The sequence below is a fragment of the Alosa pseudoharengus genome, unplaced genomic scaffold (genome assembly GCF_046254945.1).
Source record: "Alosa pseudoharengus isolate Yale_2024_CS ecotype anadromous, Long Island Sound unplaced genomic scaffold, YU_APseudo_1.1 YU_APseudo_1.1_scf_18, whole genome shotgun sequence".
NCBI classification, from domain to species: Eukaryota; Metazoa; Chordata; class Actinopteri; order Clupeiformes; family Clupeidae; genus Alosa; species Alosa pseudoharengus.
The window spans coordinates 36,064,887-36,079,906 of record NW_027468650.1 but is presented as its reverse complement, the minus strand read 5'-3'; the positions used below and the strand labels follow the sequence as shown (position 1 = coordinate 36,079,906).

Below are 15,020 nucleotides of genomic sequence, written 5' to 3'. Positions count from 1 at the left end.
AGCCTAGCCTAACTGAAAAGCCTAAACTCAACAACATATTCAGTAACAAGCGGTGCATTAGAGCAGTGTTTCCCAAAGTCTGGGTCGCGACCCACGGGTGGGTCGCAGGAGAATTTATTTGGGTCGCCAGCCCAGCACAATTTATGTTGTGTTATAGGTCTAACTGATACCATTTGTTATTTGATACCAGGAAAGTTAACAGTTTTCTATTAGGATGTAGTTTGTTAACTACCACAGTTACGGTTTTGTCATAAAAGCTCATGAAACTGGCGGACGAACGCATCGCAGAGGGGGAGCCAGAGCATGGATATCTACCTCTCAAAATGAAACCGTTCTGTGGGGCGCCTGCCATGACCTGTACCTCGCAGTTGCAAACTGCAAGGGACATGAATCCGCCTATTTGCACGAACATTAACAGATACCAGCTCCTCAACTTTACCGATTAAAATCTAGTGACCGTGCTGTCAACTAAAGCAGACATCCATAGACCGGATAAGGATATTCAATTTGCATGAAGATAGTTTCGATTGTAGATGCAATCTTTAAAGTTAATAGCAACCTCCTCACATTCTTATTTCTGATTTAAAATGCACAACAGTGCATTATATTAGGCTACAATTTAAATAGACATTTTAAACACTAATTCTCTCGTTTTCTACTGTACCTCGCAAACTCCAAAGTAAAGGCGCATTCTTCCGGCTATTGCCCAAAAGCCTCTTGTTCTGATATAACGACTATATAATATAATACAACAATACAATATAACGACTTGAGTTATTTGCTGTTTACATCGGAATTGACGTCCACAGTGTTATGGACCCATTTGTCTGCAACACAACGTGGCCTACAACATTTTTTTTAGAAATACAGAAATAGCTTTACTATGCTGACGAATGCCCAACATGCGAGAATTTCCCCAAACTCTCGGATGTGCATTAAAACGTATCTTTTCAGTAGTCATTTCCAACTTTTCACGCTGATGGTGCTCAAAATGCAACACTACCGTGTTCAAAGCAGGATCTATCTATCTAGATTCTATAGCAATGTATGGTTGGGGAAGGCATAGAAAAGTTGGAGAACCTGTGGCCTAAAACAGTGTTGGTGGTTGCAGGGTAGATTTGAAGTGAAATGGGTCGCGATGGTCTGTCATTTTTAAAAAGTGGGTCGCCAGAAAAAAAGTTTGGGAAACACTGCATTAGAGCATGGCTTGTAGCCTAGGATATCTTAATTCACATCACAGCCCGTAATACAAGGCTCAATGTCAACTGGAAAAAAAAAAAATTCTCATATGCTAGCTCTAGTGCTAGTTGAACCCTTGTTAAAATCCATACCAAACAACCGACGAGAAAGCAAATCCATTAAATCTGCCACAAGTTTTTAAAACTTGCTGCCGTCTAGTCAAAACTCCCAAGTTGTTACAGGCTGTCAATTCTATCAATGCAATCCTAAAGTTTAGTGTAGCTGCGGGTTAGTGGGGAAATTATAGCTAGTCGCAAAGCAGGCAGCTTTAAATTGCAGTAATAAAAAATGACCAAATAAAGGCAACCAATCACATCCTAATCTACCTAATTTGTGTGGGAGAACTTTGTTTTATCATCTGCATTTGGTTAAGTTTCCATTCTATCCAGGAAAATGTATAGGCCTACAGTGTTTAATCATATTTTTTTAAAAGACCTAAACATATCATCAAAATGTATTCCTGATTTCATGATAATAATGCAAATACTGCAAGTAAAATCCCAAGAAATATGAATTCCTATGTTTTCACTGAAACTTTTCAGCAGACATTAAGATTCTACAATGGGATGATTATGAAATATTTTTTCTGTTCTAGGCTGGTTGTCGAAATAAACAAGCCAATGAGTCTAAATTAGTGCCTCATATCCAAACAGAAAAATATGCTTTATATATATTAAAACATGAAAACACTATCATTCTTAATTCTGACATCTGTCAGAAGTGACTGTCTGTGTGGTACTAGTATGAGTATGAAATACAGAAAAAAATATGATGTTATTAAATGTGAAGCCATTTTATCATAGTGAGTCCAATAGGGTTAATATTGCTTACATTTTAAGTGAAAGTTATCATTGTTATCATAACATTGTGATATAAAATAAAAGTTAAGGTATTTTGCCTTAGTATGATCGATTGTCATTTTGTGGGCAATACTAAGGCAGAATACAGTAACTTCCAAAAAAGGGTCAAAGGTCAAATTTGAGTTCAAATTTTTTTGTAGATAATACAGGTATAAACTACAAAATGTGAAAATTACAATATTATACCTATTACTCAATTGTCAGGACATTAATATAACTTTAAAGTCTTTTTCTCAGTTTCACACTCTGGTGAGTTAAGGTCTTTTGCCTTAGTAGGGCAGTATGGTCCCCTTAAATCTCTTTGTCAGTGTATTGACAAGATTAACAACTGGATGTCTCAACATTTTCTTCAGTTGAACAAAGAAAAAACTGGTAATTACATTTGGTAAAAAAGAGCAAAGACTTAAGGTTGCCACTCTCCTTGATATTAAAGGGCTCAAAGCAAAGGATACTGTTAGAAATCTTGGTGTCATAATTGACAGTGATCTAAATTTAAACAGCCACATGAAAGCAATAACTAAATCAGCTTTTTACCACCTCAAAACATTGCCAAACTTAGAGGGCTAATGTCTAAACATGATCTAGTAAAACTTATTCATGCATTCATTTCCAGTAGGGTTGACTACTGCAATGGGCTTTTCACAGGCCTTCCTAAAAAGACTATCAAACAGCTTCAGATGATACAAAATGCAGCAGCTAGGGTTCTCACAAAAACTAAGAGAATTGACCACATTACTCCAATACTTAAAGCTGCAATTGGCAAGTCTGACAGATTGAGGGGACTTAGCCAACATTTTGAATGTTTGCAAGTCTCATGCCCCTCCCCCACTACCACAGAGCACCCTCTCATCGAGTTTGTGCGCACCAGACTGTGATTGACAGTCAGATCTCACACAGCCCTGCTGATTGGACCAGAAGAACCGGGAGCTAAAACTGGCTTATAGAGCATCACAGTCCCGCCCACAGGAGTTTCCGGAAGTAAGAATTCAATGCAATTTCTCCATTGACAATTCGGGTATAAATAAAAGCCATAAAAACTTAACTGCACATGGTAGACTCAAAACCAGCTACGGCTGTACTAAGCGATTGTGTATGCTCATATAGACGCCAAAAGTTCACGGGGCACTAACCTTGTTTTGAGATAAATGTCTTTTATTCGCAATGTCTTGGATAAGCCAATACACCATCAAATAGAACACTGGAAATGCTAGTTTGAACACTTAACTTTTCAGGTAGCCGATAGGCTAATCATTAGCCTTTCAGACATTAGAATGTCATTAAATGCTGCTAACATTAGCCTACATGCTGCAACACAGGTATGAAATATATTATGTTTTAGTGACCTTGTTGTTTCTATGAATATGAATTGTTGTTTATATGAAACATCAACTTAGTCGAGGCATAAAAAGCCCTGTATATCCCCATTAAGTACTTAAACCTTTGAACTAGCTAGCTAGATAGCACAGGCTGGATGCTACCACCGGCTAGACACTGCAGTAAAATGGTTAGCAAACCATCCATGCCCCGTGAATATTTCACTGTTTCAAGGACGAAATCAAGAGTGTCCAAAGGGGTGAAAACCACTTTAAATCGGGTCACATTATTGACTGTTGTGTGTTGAGGGTCAGCTTGTGGGTTTTGTAAGGGCCAGCATGAGGGACAAGACCTATCAAACCTACGAAGTTGTGTGGTGAGTTTTGCAGGGAGGTTGGTAATGCTAGTTAACATTAGCTAGGCTACTGTAGCCTTCATACTGTACAAGCCATATCATCAATCATTAACCTAGAAATACTTCTTTGTACATTTAATGAACATTTTGTGTAATAATTCACAGCAAGTTAATAAACTGAATATGGTGGTCCAAGAGCAGACCATGCACCGGTCCATGCATCAGGATGGCAGTCAGATATGAAGCACTGCACAATGTTGCTAACGTTAACGTTAACCGGTTTCACACACACGATATAAAATACACGACGGTAAATATAACATTCAATACCAAAACACTATTATTTACACGATTACTCCTGAAATAACTGCTATTAACTATATAAAAATCATTGTTTGGAGGAAAGGGTTCAGGTGCTGTCGCCGGTTGGAAATGATTTCCCGCTGGTTCGTGCTGCTTATATATTTTTCAGTGAGGCGCAGTGAGGTGGGATGAGTAGTTCCTTCGCTCGGAAATAAAAATATGTACACAGTCTTGTACCTTTGACTTTTTTTGGACTTTCTCTTCGTTTTTTCACTCGAAATGATATGTTGTATGCTTATGAGTTACGCCGTAGCTGATTAGCCTAAGACATGCTCTAAAACTCTTTAGATACGGATTTTTCCAAAACGTCAATGGGAGAAATGAATGGGAAATTTACTTCCGGAAACTAAGCTCTCTCGGAGGAGGGGCGGGACTGTGATGCTCTATTTATGTTGTTCTGTCGGAGCATAGTGTCTGTTTCAGTGAATATGATCAAACAAATCTTGCCAACTGCAGCTTCCTGCAAGTCCCTGCATTGGCTTCCAGTAAGTCACAGAATTGACTTTAAAGCGTTTCTGCTTGTTTATAAATCACCAAATAGAACGGGACCAAATTACATAGCAGACATGCTTCAGCAGTACACGCCTTCCAGACCTCTCAGGTCTCAGGAGAAATACTTGTTAGTAAAACGTACTGTTAGAACTAAACATGGTGAAGCAGTGTTTAGTTGCTATGCAGTTCAGCTCTGGAACCAACTTTCAGATCAATCATCATCAACCGTTTTTTATTCAGGCAGAAATTGACTGAGCATCAAGCTCTTTTAGAGCAATGCCCTGAGTTACAAAACAACAACAATAATCAAAACAACAAAACAAGAACAATAAAAGATACAAAAGGCAAATAATAATAATAATAATAACAAAAAAAAAATAAAAAAAATAATAATAAATAGAAAGAAAAGAAGGGGAATGTATAAATAATAATAATGATATAAAAGGTCTAAATATCAGTCAAAGCAAGAACATTGTGCAACAGCCATATCATCAATCATACCCTTGAATTGGTCTAGTGACACAAACTAAATCTAATTTCAATAACTCTTGCAATTTGTTCCATTTATTAGATGCAAACAATGTAAAAGCTAACAAATTCAGATTTAATTTGAGGAGTTTGAAGAGATATAAAACCCTGTGAGCGTGTATTGTGGCAGATTGATTTTATGTTCAGAAGAGAAGTTAGGTAAAAAGGTAACTTTCCCAGTAATGCCTTATAAACAAAAAGGAGGCAGTGCCTTTTCCTCCTATCATAGAGGGAAGACCATCCTACATTTTGGTATAATTTACAGTGATGAGTTTTAAACCCATCTCCAGTTATAAAACGTAGTGAACTGTGGTAAACTGCATCAAGTGATTTCAGAGTGGAAGGGGCTGCATGCATATAAACAATGTCACCATAGTCTAGGACTGACATTATAGTTGCTTGAATAATGGTCATTCTGCTTTCTAAAGAGACGCAAGACCTAATCCTGTATAGTGCACCTAATTTCATTTTTACCTTTTTTGTGAGATCAAGCACATGTGTTCTAAATGATAGTTTGTTATCTAGCCAAATGCCCAGATATTTGTATTGAGAAACTTGCTCAATTTGTGCCCCATTTCGGGAACAAATGTTATAGGCATCAAGGTCACACTTTCTCGATCTAGTAAAGATCATATATTTTGTTTTTGCTTCATTTAGAACCAGTTTAAGATCTTTCAAGGATTTCTGCACACAATCAAATGCACATTGAAGATATGACACTGCTTGCTCTACAGATGGTGCATAGGCATAAAGGATTGTGTCATCTGCATAGAAATGCACTTTACAAGTTTCTATTGAAGCACAGATGTCATTGATATACAATGTAAACAACAGTGGTCCCAGAATTGAGCCCTGTGGAACACCATTATTTAGTCTCAATGGCTCTGAGGTTGATCCTGTCACATCTACCCACTGTGTTCTATTAGAGAGGTATTTTGAAACCTATGAGATCAAAGTTGCCCCAACTGTAGCCAGTTTCAAATCTAGACTTAAGACCAAACTTTTCTCAGACGCTTTCTGCTAACTGATCTCTTATTTTTTACATTTCTAAATCTGGGAAAGTGTTTTAGCTAAAATTGTAATAGTTTCTATGTTGTTTTTCGTGTTTTAATTATTACTTATTAAACACTTTTAAATTATTGCCCTTTTATGCTTTTATGTACTATCACCTTGTCTGTTTTATGTTTTCTTCTTCTTATTATTATTATTATTTTATTATTATTCTTTACTTTTTAAACTATTCTCTGACTATTGCCCTTCTATGCTTTTATTAGCTACCTGTAATTCCTGTTTGCTTTTTTTTATGTAAAGCACATTGAATGACCTCTGTGTATGAAATGCGCTATATAAATAAAGTTGACATGACTTGACTTGACAAGGGAGCTTTATCAGGATGCATAGTATGAAGTAACTGGCCTTTAAAAATAAAAATCTGCCTGCCTCTATGGGAATTTGGTCCGTGTACTTTTGCGTTCATTCATTATTCTATTTGGCTAGGGAAATGGAAAATGGAAAAACAAGTGGTATATGACTTTTTGAAGTTCTATAGTCACTTGCTAAGTGAAAATTATGTCATATTATTAATAAATGGATAATGTGAAATGCAAAATGCAATAAAGACAAATAAATGTCATTCTAACCATGCCTTCTGGACAGACCTACCTAGGTCTGAACTAGATAGATCTGGAAGTAGAAACGACACCGTTTTTCACTCATTCTTTGGGGGGCGTTGTCATATCGTGGCCATCTGAATGATATGGCGTAGAGGCATAAAAGCTATTACAGACATAATCTGTGATCTGTTGCCAAAGCATTGCAGCCATTTCACAGCACCTCACAGACATTGGTGCAGGCCGTGGATGCTAAGTGTAGATTTTGCAATGTTCACAATCACAAACTCAAGCGAGGAATAGACAAGGCTTTCTCATGATGCGCAAACGGAACTTGAGACGTTTCGTCAGCAAACAGAAGTAGGCTAACAGGCAACCCAGACCGCATTCAAACGTCTGTAGGTCCAACCCGATAAAAATGTATGATCGGCCCAATGAGGCGATGAGGCGACCAAAGGAACCATTGTTTCAGAAAATCTAGTTCAGACCTTTTAGGTAGCCTATACTGTTCAAATAACACTGTTACAGGGGGGGTACACCGGGCACATAACTGAAACGTTCCATTCGCGAGGCGTAAAAACAATTTTAGAAGATTGGTGTATTTTTTTTTGAACATACACACAGCATAGGCTATGCGTCAAGAACGGAATGCTTGAATGTAGGGGTGGGCGATATGGACAAAAAATAATATCTCGATATTTTTTGTGATTTTGACGATAACGATAATTAGTCGATATCCTTTAAAAAATTGTTTTTGTTAAAGTCTGAGTTACTTTACAGCTCATTATTTATGAATAGCATCATTACAATAATAACCAATAACCTAACCTGTGACTTTTTAACCAAATCAACCAATGCATTGTCACTCTGACACATTTCCAATTTTGCCCCCACTTGTGTGTGTGGCAATGACATGGTCTAGCCAGAAGATGACATTGACATTAGAGAAGATGAATAGGCCTAACAGTTTCCCAAGAGAAAGTCTGAAGCTGAAGTTCTTTTCAAACCTTTACATAGGATTCAATGTAAAACTAAGAGCAGACCAACAGAGTAACCTAGGGGAGACCGGGGCTGGTTGGAACAGGGGCAGGTTGAAACACTGTTAATATCCAGGCTACTAGAGGGAGCTGCAACAAAATTCCAACACTAAACTGACGGCCTTATTGAGTAGCGTAAACTCACGTATGTAACTGGTCTCCAGGTCATTAACCCTTTAGGTGAGAACAACTTTTTAATTTTGTAGTGTCAAAACTTAGAATATGCACCTCCCACTAAATACATCCTAGAAGGGTAATAGTTAGGGATATAAAAAAAATATATTGATTATAATTGATTGCTAGGGGACTCATCTATAATTTAAAATGAAGTTTGAAAACCTGAGGTGACTGATATTAGCAGGCTAACAGCATTTGTGCAAAAAAGTTTGACCTAATGTGGGCGGGGCAGGTTGGCACACTGATTTTGGGGTTGGTTGGCACATACATTCCCTATGGCTATTTTGTGACAAATCTATAAACTTTGTATTTTATGTATAAAAACATCATCAATCTTTATTTTAACATTGTTATTGTAATTACTGAACATAGTTTTACATTTGGAAGCATTTCAGACATTTGTAAACATTTGAAGTTAAAAAAAATCGGTAGGGACCAAATTGGTCTTGACGGTGGGCCCTACTGAAGAAAAACACACAGGAAAGACATCAGCAAAGCCCTACAGGCAGTGATATAGATGAGCACTTCAAACAAAACCAAAAGGAGTACTGCAAAGGACTATAACATGTGTTCCAACCAACCCCGACTACGTGTGCCAACCAACCCCGTGCATGGGGCAGGTTGGCACACGTGCACAACACCACTTTAATCATATATAACTCAAAACAAGGGATCATTTGTTGACATTGAAAATATACATTTTGTAGCTGAGATCCCAAGCTTTCACCAAATTTGACCATTTCAACGCATTGTAAGACAGAGAAATATAACCGAGAGTGAAAAGTGTTCCAACCAGCCCCGGTCTCCCCTACATCTCAGTTATTTCCTTCTATGTTTTGTTTTAGAGCAATCGCGTAGGCTAATGTAAATGAGAAATCCCATAGAGATGCTAACGGTTAGCATAATCGGTAAACGTAGATATTTAGAGCGAACTTCAGTCCATTTACAAAAGAGTTACATGAGAATAGTTATTTGTTTACAACTGACTATTAAAATACTCAAAGGCTAATGTCTTCTCTACATATAATACCGTGTAGAAAAAACGTGACTGTCTCATCAATGCTACTTGAACAAGTAGCTGCATAAAATCCCAAGTAGGCTACTCTTGCTGCACAAAATAAACATTAGGCTGCGTGGGACAACTTTGTGACCCACTAGTGATCACGTGACACTTGCTCTGCTGCACTTCTCCCGCATAGCCTACCTCCTGGGAATGTATGAGTCTTCAGTGCATGATTTTGAGAGTTTTTCCCCATAAGTAATTTAAATACTCGATAATGTCAATTTGCACATCGTTAAAACAACAATCACGATATTATCGCAGACGATATATATCGCCCACCCCTACTTGAATGACATTTATTTTTCTTTATTGCATTTTGCATTTCACATTATCCATTAAGTCAACATCGTCTTTGTAGCCTAATCCCTTAGGTGAAAATACGGGATAATTTTCATTTAGCAAGTGACTATAGAACTTCAAAAAGTCATATACCACTTGTTTTTCCATTTTCCATTTCACTTTCAAAACAGAATAATGAATGAACGTACACGGACCGAATTTAACATAGGGGTGTGTATAATTATGCACCCTGAAAGAACATTTGTTTATTTACGATATATAAAGGTTGGATTTTTCTTCATTCTTTTAATTAAGGCATTAAGATCAATTTCCAAAAGATGATTTCTGTCAACTTTAGCATGGGTTTGTAAACGTATTCTCACAACTGTATGTTGGCATGGCATGGGGGAAAGATGTATTTCTTCACAAAAGAAATATTGAATAGTAATGGATTGAAAATAGGTAATAATAGACCAGACTTGATAGAATAGAAAATAACATATCCACATCAGTCCCTATCAACACAAGTGTTTTTCATAGATCAGGGGCCGTATTCACAAAGCCTTTTATCTTACCACTAAGAGTACTCCTAAATCGCACTAAAAGATTTTAGCTAGGAGTTTTCTCACAGCTAGGAGTTATTCACAAAGCCTTTCAGACCTACCCTTTTGCAAAGAGGAGAACATTTTAATTTGATCCACAATGAGACATTACATTTAATGTACATGTTGACATTGAGTAGTTTTGGTTGTTGGTGGTGTTATTGCATCCCTAAGTTATGCCTACAATGCAAAATTGTTCCCTCGCGATTGGAAGCTCCTGTAGCCGCATAGGATTTCAAAACATTGCGAAAAAGCGGTTTGTGAATAGGTCTTAGTGAGTTAGGAGTCCTCTCGGCTTCTTTTAAGCTGTCCCAGACTTAGGTGCTACTTTTAGGTCTAAAATGCTTCGTGAATTACTTTTAGTGAAAAAAATTAGGAGTCCTAAAGTTAGGAGTGACACACCCATTATTTTTAGGAGTTGCTCCTACATTCGCTAGTTAGGAGCTACTTTTAGCCTTAAAATTATTTGTGAATACGGCCCCAGGATACAGATTGTCAAAAGTTATATTGAGCTCCTGTAAAAGATTCAGTTTGCATTTAAGGTTTTAACCTGGTGTCCACTGATATCTCATTTTCAGAACCAAAAGGACAAGTCATTGCTACCGCATCACTTACCGTCATATGGAGAGGACTTTATCACAGGAGGAGGTGCGGATTGTCCACCAGACTATTGAACAGGCTGTCGAACAACAACTGGGGGCTGAAGGGAGGTACTGACACTCTCCACCCCATGAGGACATTTGGATAATTCAACAACTTATTGCATTGTTTTTGAAAGATTTATTTTATTTTATTTTAAAAATTATTGGAATTATAGATGCACTTAACTTCCTGCTGATTCTCTGTCAAGCCCTGAAACTGTTGCAGTTCTCTTAATTGATATGTGATATATGCAGATCTTCATCAAGGAGAGCCTTTTGCTACTAGAGAAAGATAATGGTGCTCAGGGTGCCTCTGAGCTAGGAAAACTAGTTTTGCTATGTAGCAAATTGAACTCACATTCGACAGGCTGAAATAAAGTACATAATTTACTATTGTGTCTTTGTTTATATGAATGAATGTTCAATTTGATGGTCTTTGTATTTAGCATTTGGGTCATTCCATGTGAAAACAGCCAATATCGGGGTATCATGTACATGGTACCTCTCAGATTTTGCTGAAAAGCTGTGAAAATATGCCTTACAGTATGTTACCAAATGAGGGAATCTGCAGTTTCAGGTCAATATCTCAAACGGTTTGCCCGTGGCGTCCATTTGAATTTCGGGTGCCACGGCCCTAATTGACACATTGGAATTTCACATTTCATCTTTTGGCATTTTTGGAAGCCCATAACGTCTGTTCTAATAGTGGTAGAAGGCTGGAAACTGGTGTGGTAGTTCACTGTAGCCTGTACTACACAACTGAAGGCAGAATCAACATTCCTTACTGTTTGGGTGAGAGGTGGGTCACCAAAGTCCTAAAAAATGTTGACGGCATGTGTGAGTTTTCACTTTTTGGGTGGCCCTAGCACCACAATTAATGATCATATTTATTCTAAACAGGATTATTTGTTATATGTGGGAACCTTGCCCTTGCCAAAATGAATTTGAAAGGTATGGCATCACTGGTGGGGGTTTTATGGGGGTCCAAAATCCCTCTCCGGCAGAGGTGACTTTTTTGGAAACCCATATTTGGACCCCCAAATGACCATGTGGGCACTTGATGATCCTAATGGGATTTATACCAGATAAAGATACATATTTGTTCTTTCTTTTAATGAAATAAAACCTTTGACTATGAAGCTCCATAATATGAATTTTATTCTTCATAATGCACCATTTTGGACGTTGTTTCTAGAAGTCTGGAATGTAGATCAGGGAGAATTTAGTGATGATAAAGCATGAAAATAGTGGAAATAACTTAGTATTATGCTCAGTGATGGCAAACAATTAAATACTGAGACTGTCACGGATTGACCCCTCATCCCCCATGAAAGAGACCCGCCATCAAACTTTTAATGAACTAAACAACAAGAATGTTACATAGTGTAATAACACTAAAAATGTATCTAAATTTAGTTAACTTTTGAACAAAAGGTAACGCACTGATTCTGTTTTTTTTCACAAGTAGAAAGTTTCTACTTTTCTAGTTTTTCTCTAGCCTGGGTGCCAGCCGAAATTAGTCCCGCCCACAACATTTGAGATCGGGAAGTTTGGTCTGGTTGTAGAGCAACTATGCTCGCCCCAGAGCCGGCGGACCAATCAAATCAGGCTTTACGATGATGGACAGGTGAGCAACAGCGCCTCGTCTATCACGTCATCTGAGCACGCTTAGGTTGATTATGTTTGCAACAAAACGCTGTGGCTAGAAGGAGACAGATAGCTTCTAAGACCCCATATGGAAAATGCATATTATTTCAATGAGATTTTATCACTGAAAACGATTATTTCTGAAAACTTTGGCCAAAGTTGAGATGTGGGGAAACTCATGGTTTCACTTTCATCAAGGGAAAACAGCGTGTTGCATTGTGACATGTTAATCCCTCGTTTGAAATCTCTGATTGACCACCTGTTCGAGGGATTTGCGACAGCCTTTCCCAGCTGTTTGTAACATGTTTGTAGCATATCAGTGTTCAACTGAATTATTTTTAAAAACAGAGGGGATATAGGCTATCAGTTTTTTCCTAATAGCCTACCCTACTACGTAGGCTATCTCTTAGATTTCTCTAATGAGTGTTGTAGAAGATATCGACGGCACAATAACTTTTACAAAAGACCACAAAACAATGTTAAGGCATTTGTGGAGAGGAAGGATGGTTTGTGTGTTCTTCCTACATCTCACGGTAAGCTATTTTTGTTGCTCTGATTGGTTAGGTCTATCCAATTGAGTGCAGAGGCATACCCCCCCCCCCCCCCCCATCAGTTGAAACACGCCCCATAATTACAGTTAAGAACAAAATTATTCATACCCCTGACAAATATTGATTTAATGTTGATTTTCTCTTGATCAATATGTTTGTTCTGATAATGACACTCCCACATGTCAATAGATTGTAAGACAATGTGGTAGAAACATGGAATCGAAAAAATAAGTGTTTTTATCTTTTTTTAACATTTTTATGAAATTTGATTTCAAATATTCATACCCTTTTAAAATAATCACTGGAAACATCTTTATTTGCAATCAAAGCTCTCAAAATGGTTCTGATAATACGCACCAAGCCGGTTCGAACCCCCACCAGTAGGAACGTCTGAAGTGCCCTTGAGCAAGGCACCTAACCCTTCACTGCTCCCCGAGCGCTGCTGAAGCAGGCAGCTCACTGCGTCGGGATTAGTGTGCGCTCCACCTCACTGTGTGTTCACTGTGTGCTCACTGTGTGCTGAGTGTGTTTCACTAATTCACGGATTACTTATACTTAACCAACGTAACATATTTAGCTGAAGTTAGCAATGCAGATGAAGTTTAGCCTAGGCTACCTGTCGTGGAGAAATATGGCCAGCTCTGCGTCAAACTTGATATTCTTCGTTTGACGAAGACGTCGCCATCTCAGGAAGGCTCCTCCAATGTCCACTTAATTGGTTTCTTGTTTTAATTTTTGAAATTTGCCTGCCTCTTTTAGGCTACTCGTTCATGACTACAACCAGAGACTTTCTAATGAGGAGACACAGCAATCAAAAAATCCTCCATAGAAATGCATGGGGTTAGTTTGTAACGCCGTTGTCTACACATATCCCACCCCTCCTCGGCAAAACGTTGACATGTGAATACATTGAGCCAATCATATGGTGTGTTGTGAAGACATCATGCCAATCATGTGTTGTGAACTCACCGCTGGAGCAAGGTTGGTGTCGTGAGGCCTTGCGCATGCACATTTTTGCTAGGATGCCCGATGAGTGCCCAAAAAGCGTTGCATTATGGCCGCTAAGTGGAGGGACTTGCCTAAAAGGACTTTGCTACAACTGACAGCTGTTGACAATTGCTAATCTGGCAACCCAAATAGGAGAACGCGCCAGCCCATTATTAATACGCTATTCTAGAATTAAATCGTTCAAAACATAAACGACAATTCCAAGAGTTTCGCCCCGTAACTCTTTTTTTTAATGGGTTTTACGGGTTATAGTAATGTTGTCAAATAAGCCATTACTTCAATTCATTGTATTTCCTTACTCTCTGACGACATTTGGTGATCATTTTTGGAATGGTTACAATTTATTTTCTATTATTTCCTGAATACTGGTCCTAATGATATAAAATATAATCAACAAATTTGAGGAGAACACACATCATTTTTTTCAAATATCTTTAAAATTCAACCCCCCAAAAACGTTACCTAAATTTAGATAAACGTATTAATACCTACACATTGCTAATGACGTTAAGTGTGATGGGGCCTGACCCTTTACATTGTCTCCCTGAAAAAAAAAACAAGTAAAAAAGTTTAAAAAATAATAATAATGAAGAGAATTGCCTAGATCGATGTCAGCATCACCTTGGTGAAATGATATCACAGCCTTTGAGTCGTAACTTTAAAAGTGCACTGCACATTTTTTATATAATGTTTTATGTACAGTAAATGTGACGTAGCATGAAGTTACCATTTATTTCTAGAATTCAATTTCATGTTTTTAATTTATTGTTATGAACGATAACTTAAAGTTGTATTTAAAGTTTTTTTTTTTTTTTTTTAAACATCAGTCTCTATCACTACAAAACTGTGAAAGACATACTGTAGCTCAAATTTGGCTGGGGGCAGTCCAGTTTTCAGGGTTTGTAATTTTCAAAAGTGACACTTTTGACACACATACACACACATGAACATATACAAATACTACACACATAAACTCAGTGTAATGTCTCAACTCCAAACTACAATTAATTCAGTTCAAAATGCATCTTGTGTGTCATTAATTAATCGTACACAAATGCATTCACACAAATACAGAAAAGACTAATAAACACTCCTTTACAGACACACACACAGAAAGCTGGTGAATGGATTTTATTTTGTCACACGCTGTTCTACAGCAACTGCAAAACTCAGAAAATGCTTCACCAATACATACACAACACACAACATTCAAGTATTATGTTTAACATCACAGTTACAAAGTTTAACAATCCA

At 37.6% G+C, this 15,020-nt stretch overlaps 1 protein-coding gene across 4 annotated transcripts in view; it reads left to right on the top strand.

Annotated features, from left to right (window-relative positions):
* The window catches only part of fars2 (phenylalanyl-tRNA synthetase 2, mitochondrial), a 73,784-nt gene extending 62,833 nt beyond the window's left edge, over positions 1-10,951 (top strand). For all 4 annotated transcript variants that reach the window (XM_076291080.1, XM_076291082.1, XM_076291083.1 and 1 more), the window contains exon 7: positions 10,498-10,951. In XM_076291080.1, the coding sequence (XP_076147195.1) occupies positions 10,498-10,636 (139 nt within the window). In that variant the 3' untranslated portion in view covers positions 10,637-10,951. The remainder of the gene's footprint in view (positions 1-10,497) is intronic.
* Positions 10,952-15,020: the final 4,069 nt, after the last annotated feature.